General features: G+C 45.0%; 1 protein-coding gene across 2 annotated transcripts; it reads right to left on the minus strand.

The window, feature by feature from the left end:
* Nucleotides 1–184: 184 nt before the first annotated feature.
* LOC124048428 (zinc finger protein 850-like) lies at nt 185–25,879 on the minus strand. 2 transcript variants are annotated; one of them, XM_046369210.1, is made up of 10 exons: nt 25,746–25,879; nt 15,699–15,901; nt 13,097–13,201; nt 12,904–12,999; nt 12,637–12,747; nt 12,040–12,166; nt 5,957–6,614; nt 5,820–5,869; nt 5,068–5,157; nt 4,802–4,976 (listed from the first exon to the last, which is right to left on the minus strand). In XM_046369210.1, exons 1-10 carry the CDS (start codon nt 25,768–25,770, stop codon nt 4,948–4,950), a joined length of 1,494 nt encoding a protein of 497 aa, XP_046225166.1. In that variant the 5' UTR covers nt 25,771–25,879; the 3' UTR covers nt 4,802–4,947. The 2 variants fall into 2 exon arrangements, with proteins under 2 accessions (XP_046225165.1, XP_046225166.1); XM_046369209.1 differs by having other exon boundaries at nt 185–5,157.
* Between the last annotated feature and the right edge of the window lie 1,269 nt (nt 25,880–27,148).

Consider the following 27,148-nt stretch of genomic DNA (forward strand, 5'->3'; position numbering starts at 1 on the left):
ATAAACCAGTGCTTGGACCACTGCGCCAGCTGTTGAGTTAGTGATTTAGAGTAGAAAACAATGGTGATTCGTTAATACTGTTGAAAAAAAAAGCTGCATTGGAATTCAAAATGACAACCTTGTGTGTCACAAACCGTGTCCAACGCCCACCATCTACGCTGAGCAAAAAAATATAAACCAAACATGCAAAAATTTCATTTTACTACAGTTCATGTAAAGAAATCAGTCAATAGAAATAAATTCATTAGGCCCGAAATGATGGATTTCACATAACTGGGCATATAGATATGCATCTGATGATAACAAATACCTTAATAATCAAATAAAAAAGATAGGGGCGTGGATCAGAAAACAAGTCAGTGCCTGGTGTGACCACTATTTGCCTCATGCAGCGCAACACATTTCCTTCGCATAGAGTCGATCAGGCTGTTGTTTGTGGCCTGTGGAATGTTGTCCCACTCCTCTTCAATGGGTATGCTAGATATTGGCCGACACTGGAACACGCTGTCGTACACGTCTCTCGAGCATCCCAAACATGCTCAATGGGTGACATGTCTGGTGAGTATGCAGGCCATGGAAGAGCTGCAACATTTTTACATTCCAGGAAGTGTGTACAGATCCTTTCGACAATGGGGCTGTGCATTACCATGCTGAAAAATTAGGCGATGGCGGCGGATGACTGGCACGACAATTGGCCTCAGGATCTTGTCACGGTATCACTCTGTGCATTCAAATTGCCATCGATAAAATGCAGTTGTGTTTGTTGTCTGTAGTTTATGCCTGCCTGCCCATACCATAACCCTACCAGCAACATGGGGCACACTGTTCACAATGATGACATCAGGAAACTGCTCGCCCACATGACGTCATACACGTGGGTCTGCCATCTGCCATAATTACGGTTGAAACAGGGATGCATCCGTGAAGAGCACAGCGTGCAGCGAATTAATGGTGAGCATTTGCCCACTGAATTCGGTTACAACGCCAAACTGCAGTCATGTCAAGACCCTGGTGAGGACGATAAGCACCACAGTATGTGCAGAAATCCTTCGGTTGTGCAAACCCAAAGTTTCATCAGCTGTCCGGGTGGCTGGTCTCAGACGATCCCGCAGGTGAAGGAGCCGGATGTGGAGGTCCTGGGCTGGCGTGGTTACACATGGTCTGCGGTTACGAGGCCGGTTGGACGTACTGCCTAATTCTCTAAAACGACTTTGGAAGCAGCTTATGGTAAGAGAAATTAACATTCAATTCTCTGGCAACAGCTCTGGGGGACATTCCTGAACATATGTAATAGACCCATTTCCCGGCCGGGGTGTGAAGTTGCAGTACGCAGTTCTTCCTCAGATCGGGGATTGACAATACAACAACATCCAACTTCAGATGCAGCTTATGCAAGTTAACAAACATGTTTTTACACCTGCATTGTTTGCTGTTTGGGGTTTTAGGCTGGGTTTCTGTACAGCACTTTGAGATATCAGCTGATGTACGAAGGGCTATATAAATACATTTGATTTGATTTGATGTAGTCCGATGGTTATCATCTACAACGTCACAGATGTCTTCCGAGGATGAACTACCTAGCAAGCTACCAAGCCAGCAAGGTAAAATATCACAAATAGAGCTCGATAAAGCCAGAAGAATAATACTCTCCTTGAACATAGTTATAGCCACCAGTCTTGTGTTTTCATATTCATCGCTATTACGTTTGTCGACATCTGCGTGTAAATATTCTGCTAGAGGGATTTTTTTAACACGAGAATGCGTGTGCATCACTCAAAGGTATCGTTTGTTTGTAAACCAAAAATGTCTATTCAAAGAGAATAAAATAAGAACCAAAATCACAAGTGAAATGGTGAAGGTCGGGAATTACAATTACTCAATCTTCAAGCAAACTTGTTCTCGTATATATATTTTTTCAGCTGACCATGCCTAAATTGTTGATGTCTGCTCCAACCTTGTTTCGAAAGTCTTCCTTCCCACAAGCTTAATACTGAAAAGGCTTCTCCTTTGAGTGAGTAAACGTATGTCCTAGTAGCTGTTTATTCGTGATAAAGCGTTCTTGGCACAAAGTGCACGCAAATGGCTGCTCTTCTGTATGAAGGAGTTGGTGGGTTTTCAAACTACCCTTCAAAGGAAAGTGTTTGCTACAATCCGTGCAAGGATTCTGCTCTCCAGCGTGTACTCGCTAATGTCTTTTCAGAGTGGGGCATTTTTTCTTATGCTTCTTCAAATTAAACTTCAGCGTAAAAAAATGTCCACAGTCGCGGCACTGGTAAGGGAGTTGATCATGTTGGGACTTGAGGTGCTTTCTCATTAAATATGGACTGTTGAAAGTCTTGTTACACAAACAGCATTTTCTGGCTTTGGAGGAAGGCGTAAAATGGCACTTTGCCTTGTGTTCCCTCAAATTGAACTTCCTCTTGAAATGTTCTCCACAGTCGAGGCACTGGTAAGGGAGCTGGCCATGTTTGGAATTCAGGTGCTTTCTCATTAAATATGCACTATGGAAGATTTCATGACACACGTGGCACGTCCTGGCTTTGGAGGACTGTCTTGGGGTAGGACGAACATTAGAAGTGTCTGGGCTCTGGGCTGAAGTGCCATGGGCCTGGGATGTCTTGTACTCAAAAGATGTTGTAGACATGTTATCCTCTCCTGGTTGAGCTGCCTCCTCACGCCCAATCTTCAGATGTTTTTGTAAGTCCTTCTGATTGCCTAGAAAACTTGCTCTAGTATGTTTTTCCAGGTAACAACGCCTAAATTGTTGATGTCTGCTCCAGCCTTGTTTCGTTTTGAAGGTTTTCCCACAAGCTGAACACTGAAAAGGCTTTTCCCTTGTGTGAGTAAACACATGTCTTTTTAGGTGTTTATTTGTGATAAAACGTTGTTGGCACAAAGTGCACGCAAATGGCCGCTCTCCTGTATGAAGGCGTTGATGGATTTTCAGACTACCCTTGCAAGTAAAACATTTGCCACAATCCGTGCAAGGAAAAGGCTGCTCTCCTGTATGTACTTGCAAATGTCTTTTCAATCGGCACAGAGATGGGAAGTCTTTACCACATGTATCACATAGATAGGTTGAAGGCTGAGGGATATTTGTCTCATGTTCCCTTGGTGCCAGCGAGCTGCTGCCATCTGCTGGATCAACATCCCTTTGGTGCTGGTTTGGGTTGACTCCCTCACTTGACACCCTCGAGTCTTGCTGTTGTCTCTGAACGTGCTGCAGCGTTGATTGAGAAGTATTCTTAACACACAAAGGACACTTTCTGGAGCCCAAATGAATGTCAGAATGTTTCTGTAGTTCAGATTTGCTTTGGAATGTCTCTCCGCAAACAAGGCACACGTACGTACGTACATCATGTTGGAATTTCATATGTTTTCTCAGATTCTCTCCATTTTGAAACGTTTCATTACACAAAAGACATGTTTCATAATGGTTGGCTATTGTGGAGGATTGCCCTTGAATTGTGAGAGCATTGGAGGTTGTTGGGTTCTGGGGTGTTGTGCTGAAGGACTGGGGTATCTCCATCCCATTTTCCACTATTAGAGTCGTGTTGGTCTCTTGGTGACCCCCCCTAGGTGCCTGCTGTTGGTTCACCAGGTTACACCTCTTAAACTGAGAGAGCTTAAAAGTCTTACCACACTCACAACAAGTGAGAAGCCTCTTTGCCGCTGAGCAAACTTTTTCATGTTTCAGCAAGTGAGAATTTTTGTAGAAATGGTCTCCACAGCCGAGACACTGGTAAGGGAGCAGATCATGTTTGGATTTGAGGTGCTTTCTCATTAAATGTACACTAACAAAAGTCTTGTGACACACACGGCATGTTCTGGCCTTGGACAACTGTGTTGGAGTGGGTTTATGGCACTCTTTCTGATGTTCTTTCAAATTAAACTTCTTCCTGAAGTTTTCTCCACAGTGGAGGCATTGGTAAGGGAGCTGAGCATGTTTGGAATTCAGGTGCTTTTTCATGAAATGTATCGTGTCAAAAGTTTTGTGACACAAACGGCACGTTCTGGCTCTGGAAGACTCCTTTCGAGTGCGAAGGACATTGGAAGTGTCGTCGGGCTGGGATGTCTCTGTCCCATCCTCAAAAGATGGCATCGACGTGTTGTCCTCTTCAAATTGAGCTGGCTCTTCAAACACATTCTGCAGATGTTTCTGTAAGTCTTCCTGGCATTCAAAGCTCTGCAAACACTTGGTGCACTGGTAAGAGTGAGATCTCACGTGTTTTGTCAAATTGCTTGCTTCAATGAAAGTTTTGTCACACAGAGAGCAAGAGAGGAGACTCTTCACCACCAAGCACTCTTTTTTATGCTCCTTCAAATGAAAGTTCCTTTGGAAATTTCCTCCACAGCCCGGGCACTGGTAAGGGAGTTGATCATGTTTGGATTTGAGGTGCTTTCTCATTAAATATGCACTGTCAAAAGTCTTGTTACACAAACTGCAATTTCTGGCTTTGGAAGACTGATCTGGAGTGGGACAAATGTTGGAAGTTGTTGAGCTCGCCACCAAGCACAATTTCTTATGTTCCTTTAAATGAAACTTCCTCTTGAAATGTTCTCCACAGTTGCAGCACTGGTAAGGGAGCTGATCGTGTTTGGAATTCAGGTGCTTTCTCATTAAATATGCACTTTGGAAAGTTCCCTGACACACATGGCAAGTTCTGGCTTTGGAAAACTCTTTTGGATTGGGACGAACGTTAGAAGTCGTTGGGCTCAGGGGCGAAGTGCCATTGGGCTGGGATGTCTCGATCCCATCCTCAAAAGATGTTGCAGACATGTTATCCTCTTCAAAAGATGTCGTAGACAAGTTGTCCTCTTCTGGTTGAGTTGCCACCTCACACCCAATCTGTTGATGTTTGTGTAAGTCCTCATGATGTTCAAAGCTTTGCAAACACTGGGTGCACTGGTAAGAACTCTGCTCAGTATGAGATCTCATGTGTGCCGTCAAATCCTTTGCTCCAATGAAGGTCTTCCTACAAAAGGAGCACATTTTGACCCGTTTGCTTCTAGCAGACTGCCCAATTACATGAGATAGGTCAGGGGCCAAAGAAGACTGAGGCATACTGTCAAAAGGTTCTCTGTTCTGTCCACTGCACTCCTCTGAGTGAACGTCCTTGACGTGGTGGTGCAGTGTCTCCTCCTCTAGGCCTCTACCTAGAGTTGAAAATAAAAAATAGTGATCTCAAAACATGGCAAAATCTGGGAGAACAAGTAAGGGTCGAACAATTATAGATACACTGTCTGGCTAAGACATGCAAATTGCTTTAACTTTAGCAGCCATAGGTTTTATGCTATTAACAAAATTGCCAAATGTGTGACTTCTTGAACGTGCATTCCAAGGCAAGTGATTGAAGGGGAAGTACTTTAAAACTTAATGTCAGATGGTTTCTCCCCCCGATAGTAGTCTATGGGCCGGGATAAACTGTAATCCATGGTTTGGTTTTCTTTAAACAGCCACTACAATCTCCAGCTAACTTTAGCCACCCTAGCTAAAACTCAATGGGAGGGGTATCTGGTGCCTGATATACATGAGTTGGCCATTCTTTTCAACAGGCACCACATACCCCTACCACTCCCATTCATTGTTGGCGAGCGGTGACTGAAATTAGCTGAATTTTGTAGAAAACTGAACCATGGATTACAGTTTCTCCTGGCCTATAGTATACTTTCAGGGTGAGAAACCATCCGGCATCACGTTGTAAAATACTGAGCTTACCATTAACGTATTATAAACGTTGAGCCAAATATCACTTTAAGAAGCAGATTCTGTATAAAATTGAGAGCCTGAATCATAGCTAGGATGATGATTTTCCTACCAGCTTTCCTTTTCTTGGGAGCATCATCGTCTGAGGTTACACTGTCTTGTCTGAAAAAGACCAAATTGAAGGAGCGTTAGGATTGTAATGGAAGATTACCAGTAGCAAGAATTGTTTCCAGTATAATAAATTCTTACTCAGTCTCTGGTGGTGGCTGTCCATTGGCATTGCTCTTACTTTCTGGTGATATGACCCATCCTGCTCTCTGTCCTTGGGGTCGCTCTTTTTTAATTTGAAGCCTCTTTCTCCTCAATGTTGGAGATGACACAGGTAACGGCATATCAGTCATGTCAAGTCGGTGCAGCAGCACCATGGGCTGACGGAGCAGACAGGAAGTTGACAAACTAGAACTGTCCTGCACTTTCTGTTGGTTGCTGTGAGGCTTTTGTATTGATAGCCCACTGTCAGTTTGAGGTTGGTGAAAAGCTCCATCTAGTTCTCTCACTCTTGCTGACTCTTTGTCAACTGTCTCGTGTTTAAGGTCTCCCTCAGTAGTTTCCTTGTGTATACACACCTCTTCTGAACCTTGAATTTGTAAAGACAAAATCTCAACATTCAAATGTCCGTCTGAATGCACCCCATCTACGCTCTTCACGTAATCTGACTCCAACAAAGGAAGCATTTCTGAATCGTTGGCAGATGAGGCTGGGCTTTGAATGTTCATATTTTCATATGGCAAAGGTTCCTCCATGGGTTCTGATTTGATCTCTGGGTCAGTTTGATCTGGAAAGATCACAACTGTCTTTAGTGGAGAGAGCGACAGCGATGAGAGGATGTAGTCGACCGAAGATAGAGCTGAGACAGGAAGACAAAGAAAGTCCATGTCAAACAAACCCTGGTTCATCTTTTTTAGTTTTATGGACACAAACCAATGTCTTTTTATGGCATTGATAATAAACAACCAGCAGTTATATGATACTAGAGGTTGACCGATTAATCGGAATGGCCGATTTAATTAGGCCCGATTTCAAGTTTTATTTAGGTATTTTTGGACACCGATTTGGCCGTTGAATTATTTTATTTTTTACACCTTTATTTAATCTTTATTTAACTAGGAAAGTCAGCAAAGAAAACATTCTTATTTTCAATTGACGGACTAGGAATGGTGGGTTAACTGCCTCGTTCAGGGGCAGAACGACAGAATTTCACCTTGTCAGCTCGGGGGATTCAATTTAGCAACCTTACAGTTAACTCGTCCAACGCTCTAACCACCTGCCTCTCATTGCACTCCACGAGGACACCACCTGTTATGTAAATGCAGTAAGCCAAGGTAAGTTGCTAGCTAGCATTAAACTTATCTTATAAAAAACAATCAATCAATCATAATCACATGGTTGATGATATTACTAGTTTATCTAGCGTGTCCCGAGTTGCATATAATCGATGCGGTGCGTATCCTTGCTACAAGGTGTACCTAACCATGAACATCAATGCCTTAAAATCAATACACAGAAGTATATATTTTTAAACCTGCATATTTAGCTGAAAGAAATCCAGGTTAGCAGGCAATTTAAACAGGTGAAATTGTGTCACTTCTCTTGCGTTCATTGCACGCAGTCAGTGTATATGCAACAGTTTGGCCCGCCTAATTTGCCAGAATTTTACGTAATTATGACATAACATTGAAGGTTGTGCAATGTAACAGGAATATTTAGACTAATGGATGCCACCCCTTAGATAAAATACAGAACGGTTCCGTATTTCACTGAAAGAATAAACGTCTTGTTTTCGAGATGATAGTTTCCGGATTCGACCATATTAATGACCTAAGGCTCGTATTTCTCGTATTTCTGTGTGTTATTACGTTATAACTAAGTCTATGATTTGATAGAGCACTCTGACTGAGCGGTGGAAGGCTCGTAAGCATTCATTCAAACAGCACTTTAGTGCATTTTGCCAGCAGCTCTTCGTTGTGCGTCAAGCATTTGCGCTGTTTATGACTTCAAGCCTATCAAGTCCCGAGATGAGGCTGGTGTAACCAATGTGAAATGTCTATCTATTTAGCGGTGTGCGAGCTAATAGTGTTTCAAACGTCACTCGCTCTGAGACTTGGAGTGGTTGTTCCCCTTGGGTAACGCTGCTTCGAGGGTGGCTGTTGTCGTTGTGTTCCTAGTTCGAGCCCAGGGAGGAGCGAGGTGAGGGACGGAATCTATACTGTTACACTGGCAATACTAAAGTGCCTATAAGAACATCCAATAGTCAAAGGTTAATGAAATACAAATGGTATAGAGAGAAATAGTCCTATAATTCCTATAATAACTACAACCTAAAACTTCTTACCTGGGAATATTGAAGACTCATGTTAAAAGGAACCACCAGCTTTCATATGTTCTGCGCAAAGAACTTAAACGTTAGCTTTCTTACATGGCACATATTGCACTTTTACTTTCTTCTTCAACACTTTGTTTTTGCATTACTTAAACCAAATTGAACATGTTTCATTATTTATTTGAGACTAAATTGATTTTATTTATGTATTACATTAAGTTAAAATAAGTGTTCATTGTTCATTCAGTGTTGTAATTGTCATTATTAATTCATTGGTTTCGGCTTTTTACGTCCTCCAATAAATCGGTATAGGTATCAGCGTTGAAAAATCATAATCGGTTGACCTCTATATGATATAGTAGTGAACGATAGTTACTGGAGTTGTAACTCCAATTCTATGAGTGGGGCGGAGCCCCATGAGGGAGCTCTGCTCCTAGTGGTTTGAATAGCCTGAGAGAAAATTATGCACACCTGCAGCCAATGGGAGCACAGGTGTCCCTATATAAGGGGACGCTTCCCCTCAATCAGCCTCCCAAAAAATGATCTTCCGCAAGACTGGGGGTCGGCAGGGCCTTAAGTCCTATGGGGCTCTGCTCCACTCATAGAACTGGAGATACCACTCCGGTAACTATCGTTCTATATCGTAGAGCGGAGCCCCATAGGGGAGCTCTGCTCCTAGTGGTTTAAGGTGGAGCGCAAATGCTCCGTAATGTACTTTCCACCGAGCCTAAGACTTCCAACTTAATGAAAAGGTCGGGCCCAGCAATGGCTGCGACCACACTGTGTCACAATATACTGTGTCCTCAGTACAATCCGCCCCACTCAGTCCAGAGACATAGTCAATGGCTAGTGGGCAGATAAACAGAATATGAGCCTTACTAATCTGAACCAGCAGATGGATGATACTTCAATATCCTGTCAATATTCAATGATTGGTCTAATAGGACTGTAATACTAGTTACAGGAACTATTTCCCTCATCCTTCCGCCCAAACATAGTCATAGACCTGTGGGCAGGTTAGAATACATGACCTCTACTGTATTGATCTCTCAGTCAGGAGTCATGTCACATAGTCACCCTAACAGGTAAAAGTGGACCTGAAGGAAACCAGTCCATCGGTCCTGCAGTTTTCCACTTAGTTTAAGTCCTCCAATCCGCTTTGCTGAGTACAGACTGAACCATGGTTAGAAGACATATCATACTGATTTTTCAGACGACATGAGACCCAAGAGTGTCATGACCGAATGTGCCGTCACTGTGTGATTCGGATGAAACCTTCGTAGGGCTAGCAACAGGGCAGCCCGACAAGGATCCGAAGTTCGAGCCTTCATAGTCACATAGTCTAGCTGCAATCCCAGATAGACAATCCGATGACTGGGCCAAGGTGCACTCTTTCCCCAATTCACAGCAAACCCCCACACGCGTGCGATGAATCACAGTCTGTGTCGTGTGTGCGATCGCCAGCTCTGCTGAGGAGGCGAGACCAGTAGGTCGTCTAGGTAGGCCACGTCCCTTATCCACTGACGATGCGACGGTTCGATTGCCGCCTCCACACATTTGGAAAAGGTGTGAGGTGCCAGGGTGAACCCGAATGGCATTCTCACATACTCGTACCCCTTGGGAGGCGAAAAACACAGAAACTTCCTGTGACGCGGATGTACCGGCACATGGAAGTACATGTCCTTTAGGTCTACTTTTATACAAAAGTCTGTTGTGGACACATTCCAGCAGGTGCTTTGTCGTAAGCATTCGAAAGGGCCCTTTGTGGCTACACGCTCGTTGAGAATGTGTAGATCCAGGATTGGCCTCACCCCCCCCCCATCTATTTTGGCACTAGGAAGTAGGGCGAATATAGCCCGTTGTTCCTTTGCTCGCGGGAATGTACTGTGACCGTGCCTTCTTCGCCAAAAGTCCCATAATCTCTGCAGTGAGAGCGGCGACTTTCTCTGGCGATTTCCTCACTGTTTCCACCACGCCCAAAAACGGGGGAGGAGTCACCCTTCACCAACGTCCCAGGCTTCTCTTTAACACCTCAGCCACATTACTCTTTGGTTGTCATGGAAAAGAGGTTCTCTTGTGACAAAAGTCAATTGGAACAGTCTTTATTATACAAACAACACGTTGGCTACTCCATCCCTATACAGTGGTGGGGAGGGGGGGATAGTGGGCACAATCGAACAGGGCGATGTGCTCTCCTCTATCCTCTCCCCCTCGTCTCATCATGGCAGACGTCTCTTCTGGCCACCAGAAGAGGGGCCCACTCTCGTAGCGCTGTTGTCGTCTGTTGCCGGGCTCGCTGTCTGGCACTAGACCCAGGTCTACATGTGACAGTAGAACTGGGTGGGTCTCTGGGTAGCAATCTAGCTCGTCCTGCACCTTTAGTAAAGCTAAATCCAGCCATTTCCCAGGAAACCAACAGGGAAAAATGTATCCGAGACGCTTCAATAAAAAGTTTGATTTACTGATGGTGCACACGTATTGCTATTTTCATCTACATCTCTACCTTGGCAGCCATTTCTTGGATCCATCTTGAGAACACAATGTAAACCAGTCCAAAAGCCTGTCCTCTCCTAATCCAGCTTCCCAACACGCTCCTTTGCTTCTTTGGCGGTGAGTCCGAAGAGGCTGTCGTTAAGAGATGGGGGAGTTCAACAGCATGGCTTTGTCAGTCTCCTTCATGGCTGTCAGAGACAGCCAGCGGTGTCATTCCGCGACCACCATAGTGGCCATGGACCTCCCCGCACACACAGCCGACACTTGGGTGACGCTTCTTCGGTCCCTTCCTCCGACAGCCCAGTCTTACCCGTAGTGAGACGGGACAGAGAGGCTGCCAGGAGGGCAATATTATTTGCTGCTGCTACAGCCTGGGCCCCGAGTGCAAAGGACTTCTCAACCAGCTGCGTTGTTGAGTCGGTCCTTTGATGTGGGTAGAGAAGCCTTCTTGGACGAGGGTCAGGAGCTCGAACCCGGGACGAGATACGCAGCCATGATGCTCTCGAGCCTGGGGATCCCCTGGGAAATTCCCACTCGTCTGCTGTCCACTCTGGTGAATGGGATATAAGCTTTGGCCGGCGCGAGTGCCGTCAGAGGTGACTCTCATACTCCACGTACTTTCTGAGCGAGGGCATGGCAGGAGCCAATGGCTCCGCCACCCTTCTTGGCTGAGAATAGGGGCCGCCTCCATCCTATCCACCTCCGGGTTGGGTGGAATGGGGGGGGGGCAGCTGGAGCTCTAGGTGGCTCGCAGCCCTCTCAATGAGCCCTGGAAACTAAGAGCGCAGAGAGGCCATGACGTGAAGGGGCTGCTGAGTAGTCAGAGTCCACCTTGTCCTCGCACAAGGATGAGAAAAATCTTGCACTCTCCTGAGGGAGTTTTTCCCCCAAATTGGGTCAGTGGAATGTTCCGGAGAAACATCCATGCACCTACCAACATCCTCGTCATCTCCAGATGCGGTGCAATCATATGATGCCTCAGAAACTGAGGCTGACATTGCGTCCTCAAGAGGAAAATCCTCCCTAAAAAATGCCCACTGCTGCTTCTTTCCTTTAAAGAAAGGAGGGCTCAGCTAGGGCATTGTGGGAGATTTGTGAGGATGCTCCTAGCGTGCTGTGACCCTAAGCACACGAAACACAGGTCATGTGAGTCCACAGAGGAGCAGTGACACTGAGCTCTTAAAAGAGCTTTTGGGTTGGGTGTAAATACCGGTGTGCTCATTTAGATGGACAACGTTGAGACTTCGAAATCGACGGCGGGTTCATCCTGAGACTTATCTTCTCGGCTTCTTCAGTCCGGTTCAAGTCGCTGAAGATAATGGGAGGCTGATTGAGGGGAAGCGCCCCTTTTATATAGGGACACCTGTGCTCCCATTGGTTGCAGGTGTGTGCATAATCTTCTCTCAGGCTATTCAGGCTATTACCCCGCTGCCTAAGCTCAGAGTAATGTAGCTCTTACCGTTGGTGTCCACATATTCATATGTGTTGTTTTGGTACTGGAGTAGGGTCTTCAAAGGCTCGGGGTGACACACAAACTGCACACAGTCCTCCAGGATAGAAGGGTCAGGTGGAAACCAAGATGCAGTCTAATGGAAAGAGGAATGGCAATGATCCCCATTTCTATAATATCATCTGAATTAATATTTTATATGAAACCAGTTAATAGAAACATCTCTTTATGGATGTTGCATTCTACCATAATTGGATCCAATGAATAGACATTTGGCATTTATATAATTTAAACATTTGGTTTAACCCATAGAGTTGGATAGAGGGCACATCTTTGCAGTGGGGGCATTGAGGGCTATCTCCATTTTAAAGTAGCCAATTTCTTCTTCTACTTCTATTAGTGTATTGACAGTCTGTAAACAAACTGAAAGGGTGTGTACTGCCACCTGGAGTATGTTTTCTGAATAGGTATAAAGCCTACTTACCCAAAGTGGAACACTGTCACCTTTGGTCCAACCACTACCAACCGATTCGTATAGGATCCCTTTGGACAGTGATTGTTGTATGAAAGTAGACTGATGATGGCAATAACATCTTAGCATGGTACCTGTTGAAGGGTTGGTGTTGGAAGTAACTTCTCCAGCCTAGACAGGAACTCCCACACCAGACTCTGCAGTGCGGAGTCATACTTGAGGCCGAATTCCTCTGAATAAACATTCTAGAAAACAAACAAGAACATTATGTCCATGCTTTTGAATTAAAACAATGATCTACAACGCATGTGAAAGTATTCATACCTTTCACATTTTGGTAACCTTATAAAGAAAAATGTCACGAATAATTGATCAGCTACACAGTCAGTGACAACACTGACCTGGAAGAAGTGTTCTCTCTCAATTGGGTCTTCTAGCAGGCTTTGAATCAGCTTCAGGAAGTTGGATTCTGATGCCTCCACCTCTGGATCAGGAATCTACAGCAAGCATTGAACAGTCAGTCAATTTAACTAGCCAACGTTAAACAACAGCAAAGTTATCAGTCTTGATATTTCACTGAGTAGCAGCACTCACCTCCTTTTCCCTATGAGTGATGACACAGGATCTAAGCCTGTTCAGGTGTGGCTGGATGGTGTCGGGGTCAGCTAGGTGATCTGTGCGACACAACTCCAGAACCAGCTGATGGAGTAAAAAAAATACAATTCATTATTATTTACAACAACCTGCAAGTAAGAGACTATGGAATGTGTTAATTTGTTAAACAAATCTAAATATATTTTATATCTTAGATTCTTCAAAGTAGCCACCCTTTGCCTTGAAGACAGCCTTGCACACTTTTGGCATTCTCTCAACCATTTTCACCTGGAATACTTTTCCAACAGTCTTGAAGGAGATCCCACATATGCTGAGCACTTACTGGCTGCTTTTCCTTCACTCTGTGGTCCAACTCATCCCAAACCATCTCAATTGGGTTGAGGTCAGGTGATTGTGGAAGCCAGGTCATCTGATGCAGCTCTCCATCACTCTCCTTCTTTGTCAAATAGGCCTTACACAGCCTAGAGGTGCGTTTTGGGTCATTGTCGTGTTGAAAAACAAATTATAGTCCCACTAAGCCAAAAAACAGATGGGATGACGTATCGCTGCATAATGTGTCCTGAATTCAAAATAAGTGTGCCTTGAATTCTAAATAAAATCACAGACAGTGTCACCAGCAAAGCTCCCCCACACCATCACACCTCCTCCTCCATGGTGGGAACCACACATGCGGAGATCATCTGTTCACCTACTCTGCGTCTCACATCGACAAGGAGGTTGGAATCAAAAATCTCAAATTTGAACTCATCAGACCAAAGGACAGATTTCCACCAGTCTAATGTCCATTTCTCGTGTTTCTCGGCCCAAGCAAGTCTCTTCTTCTCATTGGTGTCCTTTAGTAGTGGTTTCTTTACAGCAATTCGACCATGAAGGCCTGATTCATGCAGTCTCCCCTAAACAGTTGATGTTGAGATGTGTCTGTTACTTGAACTCTGTGAAGTATTTATTTGGGCTGCAATCTGAAGTGCAGTCAACTCTAATGAATTTGTCCTCTGCAGCAGAGGTAACTCTGGGTCTTCCTTTCCTGTGGCGGTTCTCATGAGAACCAGTTTCATAATAGCGCTTGATGGTTTTTGCAATTGTACTTGAAGAACCATTCAAAGTTCTTGACATTTTCCAGATTGACTGACATGTCTAAAAGTAATGAGGGACTGTCATTTCTTTTTGCTTATTTGAGCTGTTCTTGCCATAATATGGACTTGGTCTTTTACCAAATAGAGCTATCTTCTGTATACCATCCTAACCTTGTCACAACACAAATGATTGGCTCAAATGCATTAAGGAGAAAAGAAATTCCACAAATTAACGTTTAACAAGGCACACCTGTTAATTTAAATGCATTCCAGGTGACTGCCTCATGAAGCTGATTGAGAGAATGCCAAGAGTGTGCAAAGCTGAATCTCAAATATAAAATAAATACTGTTTAACACTTTATTTGTTACTACAATATTCCATATGTTATTTCACCCCGTCTTCACTATTATTCTACAATGTAGAAAATAGTACAAATAAAGAAACACCCTGGAATGAGTAGGTGTGTCCATCCATTTGACTGGTACTGTATATATGTATAACTTTAAGAGCTGGATTGCCTGTCATTGCAATTTGTTTATTTTCTTTTGAGCTTGTTAGCATATTTAGCTAGCAGCCTCCCAGGAAATTTGCTATTACTTGTGCTCATTCTGTTAGCATTCTGGTAATAGACACCAAATGTTTTTTTTTTTTCGTTTTTGGAGCCCCCTTGTGTACTAAGCCAGTAATACTGTAAATCCCAGGGTGATTTATTTATTTTAAAAATATATTTTACCTTTATTTAAACTAGGCAAGTCAGTTAAGAACAAATTCTTATTTTCAATGACGGCCTAGGAACAGTGGGTTAACGGCCTTGTTCAGGGGCAGAATGACACATTTATACCTTGTCAGCTTGGGGATTCGATCTTTCAACCTTTCGGTTACTCTCTAACCACTAGGCTACCTGGCGCCAATATGAGCATCTGAATACCTTCCAACCTTAATGTGTAGATGGGTGAGAAAAAAATCTACTTCATCCATTTTGAATTCAGGTTGTAACAACAAAATGTGGAGTAAGTTAAGAGGAATGAATACTTTCTGAAGGCCCTGTATGTAGTTTGTGACCTCACCCCCTGTACTTGAACAAGTGTCCCCCCTGTACTTGAACAAGTGTCCCCCCTGTACTTGAACAAGTGTCCCCCCTGTACTTGAACAAGTGTCCCCCCTGTACTTGAACAAGTGTCCCCCTGTACTTGAACAAGTGTCCCCCTGTACTTGAACAAGTGTCCCCCTGTACTTGAACAAGTGTCCCCCTGTACTTGAACAAGTGTCCCCCTGTACTTGAACAAGTGTCCCCCTGTGTTGAACAAGTGTCCCCCTGTACTTGAACAAGTGTCCCCCTGTACTTGAACAAGTGTCCCCCTGTACATGAACAAGTGTCCCCCTGTACATGAACAAGTGTCCCCCCTGTACATGAACAAGTGTCCCCCTGTACATGAACAAGTGTCCCCCCTGTACATGAACAAGTGTCCCATCCCTCCTCTCCTTTTCCATCCGTCCCATCTCTCACCTGTGCCCGCAGCCCCATGATGAGTTGGACTCGCTCTCTGTAACTCATCAGATCAGGAACTACCTCCAACACAGTGGTGACAAACTCCTCCACCAAGCCATAGTCCATTATGTCTCTCCGCTGAACAACTTGCCACAGAACTGCAGACGCCAGACGCAGTGGAGGAACAAAAAGACGCAAAGACGACAGTGGAAGAGGTCCATCTACAGAAACACAAATTCAGATAGTTAGCTAGATGACAAATGCCTTAGAAAATACTTACATGAAGATCATTTCATAATAACAAGCCATCTTTGATCGATTTTCTTGTTGTCAAACAAGGCTTTGAAAAAATTATATAAAATAATATTTATTGTATTTTTCCAGAGGCAATCTGCAGTCACCCCACTACTGGAGAAATGTAACCACTCTCAATACAACCACTCTCAGATACAGCCCGAACTGTGATGTCGTAGGGAGTTGTAGTTTCCAACATGACAATTTTCAACATAGTTTAAAACGTGGTAATTAACTACAATGAAAATAAAAGAGAGACGCACACTCTAGGAGCTCAGATGCAAAAATGTAATTGCCAACGTTTGGACAGCCAAGCTGTCTTCATCAGGGTATACCCTGATGGTAATTAGGGTATACCCTGGGATGGGACACTTGTTCATGTACAGGGGGGACACTTGTTCATGTACAGGGGGACACTTGTTCAAGTACAGGGGGACACTTGTTCAAGTACAGGGGGACACTTGTTCAAGTACAGGGGGACACTTGTTCAAGTACAGGGGGACACTTGTTCAAGTACAGGGGGACACTTGTTCAAGTACAGGGGGACACTTGTTCAAGTACAGGGGGACACTTGTTCAAGTACAGGGGGGACACTTGTTCAAGTACAGGGGGTGAGGTCACAAACTACATACAGGGCCTTCAGAAAGTATTCATTCCTCTTAACTTACTCCACATTTTGTTGTTACAACCTGAATTCAAAATGGATGAAGTAGATTTTTTTCTCACCCATCTACACATTAAGGTTGGAAGGTATTCAGATGCTCATATTGGCGCCAGGTAGCCTAGTGGTTAGAGAGTGTTTCCGGTTCCGGTTGGAGCGAGTGGTCGCATCTGCACGTCGCTCCAACGGGTAGTATAACTTTTTCATTATATTTCATTATATCACAACGGTTTGATTTGTCTTATCTTAGCAATTTCTTCTCAGCAATTTCTTCTCAGCTAGCTACATAGCCGTCTTTGTATCAAAGATAATTGCGTAATTATCGTATTTCGCCGTCCTAACGTAGTCTTCACTAGCCAGCTAGCTAACGTCCACTGATTAGCTGCACTGGAGAAACTATTACACTCAACTGAACGACTTGATTAGTTTAGTGTTAGCTAGCTACATAGCTGTCTTTGCTGTCTTCGTATCATCGTATCATCGTATCCAAGATAATTGTGTTGTTTAGGTTTAGAGTGTGTAGTCTTAGAGTGATTATCTTAATTTACCGAGGTTAGCTAGCCAGCTATTTGTCGTCCTTAACGTAGGTGACTCTGCTAGCTAGCCAACAGCTAGCCAACGTCTTCTGTATAGAACTCAACTACCCGGTCGCATTCACAGGTTGTATCACATATTCACTTCATTTCATTACAGTACAACGGTTTGATTTGTTTGATCGTAGCTAGCTACTTAGCTAGCTACATAGCCGTCTTTGTATCAAAGATAATTGTGTAGTCTAGAGCGATTTTCTAGGTTCGCTAGCCATCTATTGTCGCTCTTTTAACGCAACGTAACGTAAACAACACTGCTAGCTAGCCTGCTAGCCCCCGAATAGCAACACTGCAGAAACTATTACACTCAACGGAACGACTTGATTAGTGTAGTGTCAACAACGCACCCACTGCCAGCTGGCCTACTTCAGCAGTACTGTATCATTTTAATCATTTTAGTCAATAAGATTCTTGCTACGTAGCTTAACTTTCTGAACATTCGAGACGTGTAGTCCACTTGTCATTCCAATCTCCTTTGCATTAGCGTAGCCTCTTCTGTAGCCTGTCAACTATGTGTCTGTTTATCCCTGTTCTCTCCTCTCTGCACAGACCATACAAACGCTCCTCACCGCGTGGCCGCGGCCACCCTACTCTGGTGGTCCCAGCGCGCACGACCCACGTGGAGTTCCAGGTCTCCGGTAGCCTCTGGAACTGCCAATCTGCGGTCAACAAGGCAGAGTTCATCTCAGCCTATGCCTCCCTCCAGTCCCTCGACTTCTTGGCACTGACGGAAACATGGATCACCACAGACAACACTGCTACTCCTACTGCTCTCTCTTCGTCCGCCCACGTGTTCTCGCACACCCCGAGAGCGTCTGGTCAGCGGGGTGGTGGCACCGGGATCCTCATCTCTCCCAAGTGGTCATTCTCTCTTTCTCCCCTTACCCATCTGTCTATCGCCTCCTTTGAATTCCATGCTGTCACAGTTACTAGCCCTTTCAAGCTTAACATCCTTATCATTTATCGCCCTCCAGGTTCCCTCAGAGAGTTCATCAATGAGCTTGATGCCTTGATAAGCTCCTTTCCTGAGGACGGCTCACCTCTCACAGTTCTGGGCGACTTTAACCTCCCCACGTCTACCTTTGACTCTTTCCTCTCTGCCTCCTTCTTTCCACTCCTCTCCTCTTTTGACCTCACCCTCTCACCTTCCCACCCTACTCACAAGGCAGGCAATACGCTCGACCTCATCTTTACTAGATGCTGTTCTTCCACTAACCTCATTGCAACTCCCCTCCAAGTCTCCGACCACTGCCTTGTATCCTTTTCCCTCTCGCTCTCATCCAACACCTCCCACACTGCCCCTACTCGGATGGTATCGCGCCGTCCCAACCTTCGCTCTCTCTCCCCCGCTACTCTCTCCTCTTCCATCCTATCATCTCTTCCCTCCGCTCAAACCTTCTCCCACCTATCTCCTGATTCTGCCTCCTCAACCCTCCTCTCCTCCCTCTCTGCATCCCTTGACTCTCTATGTCCCCTATCCTCCAGGCCGGCTCGGTCCTCCCCTCCCCGCTCCGTGGCTCGATGACTCATTGCGAGCTCACAGAACAGGGCTCCGGGCAGCCGAGCGGAAATGGAGGAAAACTCGCCTCCCTGCGGACCTGGCATCCTTTCACTCCCTCCTCTCTACATTTTCCTCCTCTGTCTCTGCTGCTAAAGCCACTTTCTACCACGCTAAATTCCAAGCATCTGCCTCTAACCCTAGGAAGCTCTTTGCCACCTTCTCCTCCCTCCTGAATCCTCCGCCCCCTCCCCCCTCCTCCCTCTCTGCAGATGACTTCGTCAACCATTTTGAAAAGAAGGTCGACGACATCCGATCCTCGTTTGCTAAGTCAAGCGACACCGCTGGTTCTGCTCACACTGCCCTGCCCTGTGCTCTGACCTCTTTCTCCCCTCTCTCTCCAGATGAAATCTCGCGTCTTGTGACGGCCGGCCGCCCAACAACCTGCCCGCTTGACCCTATCCCCTCCTCTCTTCTCCAGACCATTTCCGGAGACCTTCTCCCTTACCTCACCTCGCTCATCAACTCATCCCTGACCGTTGGCTACGTCCCTTCCGTCTTCAAGAGAGCGAGAGTTGCACCCCTTCTGAAAAAACCTACACTCGATCCCTCCGATGTCAACAATTACAGACCAGTATCCCTTCTTTCTTTTCTCTCCAAAACTCTTGAACGTGCCGTCCTTGGCCAGCTCTCCCGCTATCTCTCTCTGAATGACCTTCTTGATCCAAATCAGTCAGGTTTCAAGACCAGTCATTCAACTGAGACTGCTCTCCTCTGTATCACGGAGGCGCTCCGCACTGCTAAAGCTAACTCTCTCTCCTCTGCTCTCATCCTTCTAGATCTATCGGCTGCCTTCGATACTGTGAACCATCAGATCCTCCTCTCCACCCTCTCCGAGTTGGGCATCTCCGGCGCGGCCCACGCTTGGATTGCGTCCTACCTGACAGGTCGCTCCTACCAGGTGGCGTGGCGAGAATCTGTCTCCTCACCACGCGCTCTCACCACTGGTGTCCCCCAGGGCTCTGTTCTTGGCCCTCTCCTATTCTCGCTATACACCAAGTCACTTGGCTCTGTCATAACCTCACATGGTCTCTCTTATCATTGCTATGCAGACGACACACAATTAATCTTCTCCTTTCCCCCTTCTGATGACTAGGTGGCGAATCGCATCTCTGCATGTCTGGCAGACATATCAGTGTGGATGACGGATCACCACCTCAAGCTGAACCTCGGCAAGACGGAGCTGCTCTTCCTCCCGGGGAAGGACTGCCCGTTCCATGATCTCGCCATCACGGTTGACAACTCCATTGTGTCCTCCTCCCAGAGCGCCAAGAACCTTGGCGTGATCCTGGACAACACCCTGTCGTTCTCAACTAACATCAAGGCGGTGGCCCGTTCCTGTAGGTTCATGCTCTACAACATCCGCAGAGTACGACCCTGCCTCACACAGGAAGCGGCGCAGGTCCTAATCCAGGCACTTGTCATCTCCCGTCTGGATTACTGCAACTCGCTGTTGGCTGGGCTCCCTGCCTGTGCCATTAAACCCCTTCAACTCATCCAGAACGCCGCAGCCCGTCTGGTGTTCAACCTTCCCAAGTTCTCTCACGTCACCCCGCTCCTCCGTTCTCTCCACTGGCTTCCAGTTGAAGCTCGCATCCGCTACAAGACCATGGTGCTTGCCTACGGAGCTGTGAGGGGAACGGCACCTCAGTACCTCCAGGCTCTGATCAGGCCCTACACCCAAACAAGGGCACTGCGTTCATCCACCTCTGGCCTGCTCGCCTCCCTACCACTGAGGAAGTACAGCTCCCGCTCAGCCCAGTCAAAACTGTTCGCTGCCCTGGCCCCCCAATGGTGGAACAAACTCCCTCACGACGCCAGGACAGCGGAGTCAATCACCACCTTCCGGAGACACCTGAAACCCCACCTCTTTAAGGAATACCTAGGATAGGTTAAGTAATCCCTCTCACCCCACCCCCCCTAAGTTTTAGATGCACTATTGTTAAGTGACTGTCCCACTGGATGTCATAAGGTGAATGCACCAATTTGTAAGTCGCTCTGGATAAGAGCGTCTGCTAAATGACTTAAATGTAAATGTAATGTACATTTTTGCATCTGAGCTCCTAGTGTGCGGCTCTCTTTTATTTTCAAGCTTTCTACTCCGCTAGCCAGCACCTCGTCTAAATAGGTGTCCGTTTCTTTTTCTTCTAAATGAACCACAATGACCATTACCCATTGTGCATCTACTTGTCCTGTCTGTGTTTCTTTTACGCCTTCTACGGAAAAGACCAGAATGCGCGATCGTGAGGGGATATCGAGAGCAGCTGATGTTTCGCGAGGTATCTCTACCTGAAAATACATGATCAAAGTGATTGACAGTTGGTATTCAACACTCATAAAAGTGTCTTATTTACTTTGAAGAACTACACATTTGTGATTCTGTCAGACTGCATAGGAAGCAGCTCTATAGAGATCACTTAGAATTAAATTATAGTCGTCAAATAATATGCACAACTGAAATACTTTAGTAAAGTAATGTGAATAAATGATGGTTAATAAGTGATAAGCAGTAATGGGCAGTCACTACCATCATGGGACTTTTATTCATTGTTTATTCGGTGTTGTTACAGCATTCAACCCAAATCAAAAACCATGATTTCTTAAAAAAAATAATCGAACCGCACTAATCACTCAGCACTATTCAATTTAAAGTTAAACAAATGATATAGAAATCACAGATTGCCCCTTAAATACTCTTTGATGTAAAGTCCCCTGTTTAGGGAACCGTTTCCGACCTACATTTTCGCTTATAATTCTATCTGTGGACACCGTAGATCAAAATGTCTCACATTAAGCGGCAGCCCTGCGTCTCATGGACACAGGAGTTTGTCTCTTCTGCCTGTATGAAGCAGGGTGTGAAATCTGACACCACTTGAAGCTGGGATGTCCCTCGCACCATTTAATTTGCTCTTTCGACTATCCAACTCCTGGCTGAACCCTACGTCACAGCTACTAACAACGCATATGCCTGGAATCCCCAGAGGTCGATTTACTAAGGCTGTCCCCAACTAAAAAAAATATTGTGTCAACCGAAAGTCGTATGTTCTTTCGACCAATTGATTGCTCTAAATGTTTATACATGTATTTTTCCATATGTAGACACACCCTATGTGTTTTAATCAAATCAACAATATGCATTGAGTTTGTATGTGTCACGCCTTGGTCATTGTATTTTGTGTTTTTGGTATATGTTTGGGTAGGCCAGGGTGTGACATGGGTTTATATGTTGTATTCATATTGGGGTTTGTATTATTGGGATTGTGTATGATTAGGGGTGTGTCTAGTTAGGCTTGGCTGCCTGAGGCGATTCTCAATTGGAGTCAGGTGATTCTCGTTGTCTCGGATTGGGAACCGTATTTAGGTAGCCTGAGTTTGCGTTGTATTTTGTGGGTGTTTGTTCCTGTCTCTGTGTTGTTTTCACCAGATAGGCTGTAATTAGTTTCTCGTTTCGTTTGTTGTTTTCGTATTTCAGTTTTTTCATGTACCGTCTTATCATTCATTAAAGTCATGAGTAACCTACACGCTGCATTTCGGTCTGACTCTCTACTTACAACAGACAAACGTCGTTACAGTATGATGCTTTAAGCTTACGGTTTGATGCCTCAAGAGGGCACCAGAGATCCAGATAACCAGAAGAAGAAAAAATACCTGACTCAACTATTACATTTACATTTAAGTCATTTAGCAGACGCTCTTATCCAGAGCGACTTACAAATTGGTGCATTCACCTTATGACATCCAGTGGAACAACCACTTTACAATAGTGCATCTAAATATTTTAAGGGGGGGAGGGGGGGGTGAGAAGGATTACTTTATCCTATCCTAGGTATTCCTTAAAGAGGTGGGGTTTCAGGTGTCTCCGGAAGGTGGTGATTGACTCCGCTGTCCTGGCGTCGTGAGGGAGTTTGTTCCACCATTGGGGAGCCAGAGCAGCGAACAGTTTTGACTGGGCTGAGCGGGAACTGTACTTCCTCAGTGGTAGGGAGGCGAGCAGGCCAGAGGTGGATGAACGCAGTGCCCTTATTTGGGTGTAGGGCCTGATCAGAGCCTGGAGGTACTGAGGTGCCGTTCCCCTCACAGCTCCGTAGGCAAGCACCATGATCTTGTAGCGGATGCGAGCTTCAACTGGAAGCCAGTGGAGAGAGCGGAGGAGCGGGGTGACGTGAGAGAACTTGGGAAGGTTGAACACTAGACGGGCTGCGGCGTTCTGGATGAGTTGTAGGGGTTTAATGGCACAGGCAGGGAGCCCAGCCAACAGCGAGTTGCAGTAATCCAGACGGGAGATGACAAGTGCCTGGATTAGGACCTGCGCCGCTTCCTGTGTGAGGCAGGGTCGTACTCTGCGGATGTTGTAGAGCATGAACCTACAGGAACGGGCCACCGCCTTGATGTTAGTTGAGAACGACAGGGTGTTGTCCAGGATCATGCCAAGGTTCTTAGCGCTCTGGGAGGAGGACACAATGGAGTTGTCAACCGTGATGGCGAGATCATGGAACGGGCAGTCCTTCCCCGGGAGGAAGAGCAGCTCCGTCTTGCCGAAGTTCAGCTTGAGGTGGTGATCCGTCATCCACACTGATATGTCTGCCAGACATGCAGAGATGCAATTCGCCACCTGGTCATCAGAAGTGGGAAAGGAGAAGATTAATTGTGTGTCGTCTGCATAGCAATGATAGGAGAGACCATGTGAGGTTATCTATTCTCCTCCCGCTCCTGCTGGCTTTCGCAGATTCGGCCGTTACTCTCCTGAAGTTGACGGTAATATGGCTACACGAGGAGTCGGCAACCTTTCTCATGTGGAATGCCAATTTATCTTACCGTTTCTACCAATCTGTGTGCCAGTTATGGTTTTGATATGCACATTTTCGTGACAGTTTAATTTAATTTATAATGATGTCTTCATACCACAAAAACATTCATGTGGTTAATCAAAATTATATCCAAATCTAAATGAAAAAGATACAAACGTAAAACATTACTTCTAATGCCATTGACAACTATGTAAAAAATGTCCCACATAAAGCCAACAAATAAAAACATTGCAGCCTGCAGGTAGAAAATATCCTGATTAAAATAAATGTCCTATAAATCACATTGGCTACACATGGCCTGTCTGTAACAAACTTGAAACATTGTATCAACTATTAACTTTGGTCAGGCCCGAAGCTTGTGCTAGCAAACTTGCAACATAGTATAAAATATTCTGTGCTCTCAAGAGTTTCCCATGCCAGTGAGCTCTGGACAGACACAGCTGTAGGCTATTTGCGCGAGGGATAAGAAGCCGTGCTTGACTTGGGCAGGAGCTCACTGGAGCTGAGTATCGGCATTTCAAATGTTCTACTGCTTGAGCTCCTGTTCCTCTTTAAGAATATTATCTCAAAAGTATCGTGGAGCTCATGCACCTAAATATAAACAGTACCAGCACCCAAAATGAGTACCAGAACCTATTTCATCCCAAGTCAAGCATTGATTCCACTGGATCAGAGCATGACAGTTCATTAGTGGTGGTGTGTTAAGCCAATCAGAAATACTATCAGATCCCCAAATGGTTACATTTATATGCCTACATTTGCACGCAGGCCAGGTAGCCTATAGACCTACATCTATGCATGCGTGTACTTACTCAACACTGGCAGGAGCACTCCAAAACAAAAGACAATGTATATGTATACATTTACATTACTCATAAATGGAATGAAATAAACCAAAACCTGTTTCTCACAAGTATACCATAGGCTGTGCACTCTGCAAACAATGTGTTCACTGACAGTGAGAATGGGAAGGCTGAAATAATCATATTTTATGCATTAAAAGAAATGACCATAACCAAAGTAACAAACATTGTATTAGAAATGATAGGAATTAACGGTAAATGTACTACTGGAGATATATGGAATGGGGAATTGATATACACTAACAATCAAATGCAAACAATTCACACAATAAAGTTATGAAACAATACATATGCACAAATTGGAGAGAGAAGTGCATCTGGGCGAATAGTCAACACAACGTCTACATTGGCCATGCAGAAGTCAGGGCATTCATACTTATTGCGCTTCGCGGAGCAGTGGAGAGCTGTTGTCAAGGAAGTGAGTCTGTGTATTATACAGGATGTACCACTCCCACTTACTGTCAACCAATCAGATCAATGCGGAGCTATACAGAGCCCTCCGTATTGTTACAAAATTTGGGAGGTGCACGGCGATGCAGTACAGAGCTTGATTTGGCCTCTGCATGCCTCCACAATTATGGAGCCTCCGACCACATTTTCGAATCAAGCATAAATTGGCTTTTAGTCTAGGCCTCCGCAATGCATTAGTTCACTGAGATGGGCGCAACTATATGCATTTGTTTTAGTCGAGCATTAACAATCTTGGGCGACCAACAGCCTAACGACCAAACAATCGCCCAGTCGACTAATTGGGGTCAGCCCTACGATTTATAGACAGTAATCTAAAATAATTAATAGATTTGAAACAAAAAAACACTTTGTCATTGACAGACACTATTAATATGAGATGAAAGGCGAGTTCCTAACTAGTTCAGGAAGCCAAGCTAGGGCTCTGTGAGAAGTTCACAGCAGTGGGGGCAAATGTATTCAAAATAGACCTTTCAAAAATAGGCACATTTCAAGCCATATTCATACAGAAATATAAAATGTCTTATTTTCATATTTGTACTGTGTACTCGAAGCGTGTGTCTTCACAAGTGACTACACCTCAGAAATTTTGTTTTTTAAATTTACCAGAAAGGTGAGATTTTTACCTTTCTTGGAGTACGCAGCATTACTAGTAATCGTTTATGGCCCTCATGACAAATCATGACTTTCGGCGATTACGTAAATTACATTTTTGATTACATTCAAGAGGTTTTAATAATATTGTACTACAGATCATTCATGGAAATAAAGCGCTAGCTATTTGCATCTGCAAGTTTGCTCTATTGTTTTGTGTTTTATTTACCTTCTTCCTTAAGATGTTTTTGCATGTCGAGCTTCCAGTGTTAGCTGTAGTGTATTACTTAACTGGCTTTTTTTGGAAACAAAATGTGCTATCGCCACTCCAGAATTTACCAATAAAACCAGGAAGAAACAACGTTACTTCTTCTTTGAGATTTGGTTGGCGGGTCGCATCTAAATGTTAAAGTGCATACACCGCCACCTACTGTACTGGAGTGTGAGGCTAGTCACTGCCTACCTAACTACATCAAATGATCTTCATTAGTCCTGTTCTTCTAAGAAAGTGAAATAGAGCCCTAGACACCTCCATCTAACCCTTTCACACAATCTCTCCCTGAATATGTTATACAGTTCACAAAATATCAATACATGCGCCACTGTTTTCCGCCACTAAACACTCATGACAGACCTGTTTCATGTCTCCCTATCATCCATAACGTGGCATTCGTAGTTTACCTCACACAACTTCCTCTCTCCTACATCCCATACTCCCCACCTCTTCCTTAATTGACTGGTGTATGCAGTACAATTGCCTCTCCTTACTACTGGCATCGCACAACCTTTGCCAAAGGTTGAGCCCTTTTACCAAGATCAAGTACTTCCCTGCGGTACCTGAATATCTACCACCTCTCTCCTCACCGCACTCTTAGCCGCCACATCAACATTCTCATTACCCTCCATGGGCGGGAAACCAGCAAAAGCTTACCACCACTCCCATCCTCTCCAATCCCATTAACAGCACCATCATCTCCACAAACAAGTCTCCCCTATCCGACTTGCTCGTCTTCACACTGCTCAACACTGCAGCTGAATCAGAGCAGATCACCACTGAGTGGATTCACGTCTTCCACCCATCTCAAACCTATAATCTTCCACCCATCTCAAACCTATGGCCAACAACTCGGCCGGCATACACTGACACATAATAAGTTAAACGCTTACAAACTCTAACATTGAAATCTTTGATATACACCCCTGACCCCACCCCAGCCTGGATCCTTTGAACCATCTCTATATATCCTTAAAAACAAATAAAACTGATGATCTATGTACAGTATCTCTCCGCACACCGTCTCACGTCCTCACCTCATTCTCTCCTACGCTCAAACATATCCACACGTGGTTTCGGAAACAGCCACGGAGGAACGTTCCCCAATGTAATTCCCGGCCTTATCTCTCTCTCCCCCAGTCCATATTCTACCACTTTCTGCCCAATTGTCTTCCCGTACTCCCTCTGAATACCCACTCCTTGCTCCCAGCATTCCCCAGTAGCTGTGACTGCAGGATGTCTCTCTGAACTCCCTTTCAACCTCACGCAAGATTGTCCGCCTTATCCTTAGTGGCAGTTCCCCACTATCCACCTGCAATGCCTCAACAGAGGTCGTCCTGAAGGCACCCACACACAAT

The sequence above is a fragment of the Oncorhynchus gorbuscha genome, linkage group LG11 (assembly GCF_021184085.1).
Source record: "Oncorhynchus gorbuscha isolate QuinsamMale2020 ecotype Even-year linkage group LG11, OgorEven_v1.0, whole genome shotgun sequence".
NCBI classification, from domain to species: Eukaryota; Metazoa; Chordata; class Actinopteri; order Salmoniformes; family Salmonidae; genus Oncorhynchus; species Oncorhynchus gorbuscha.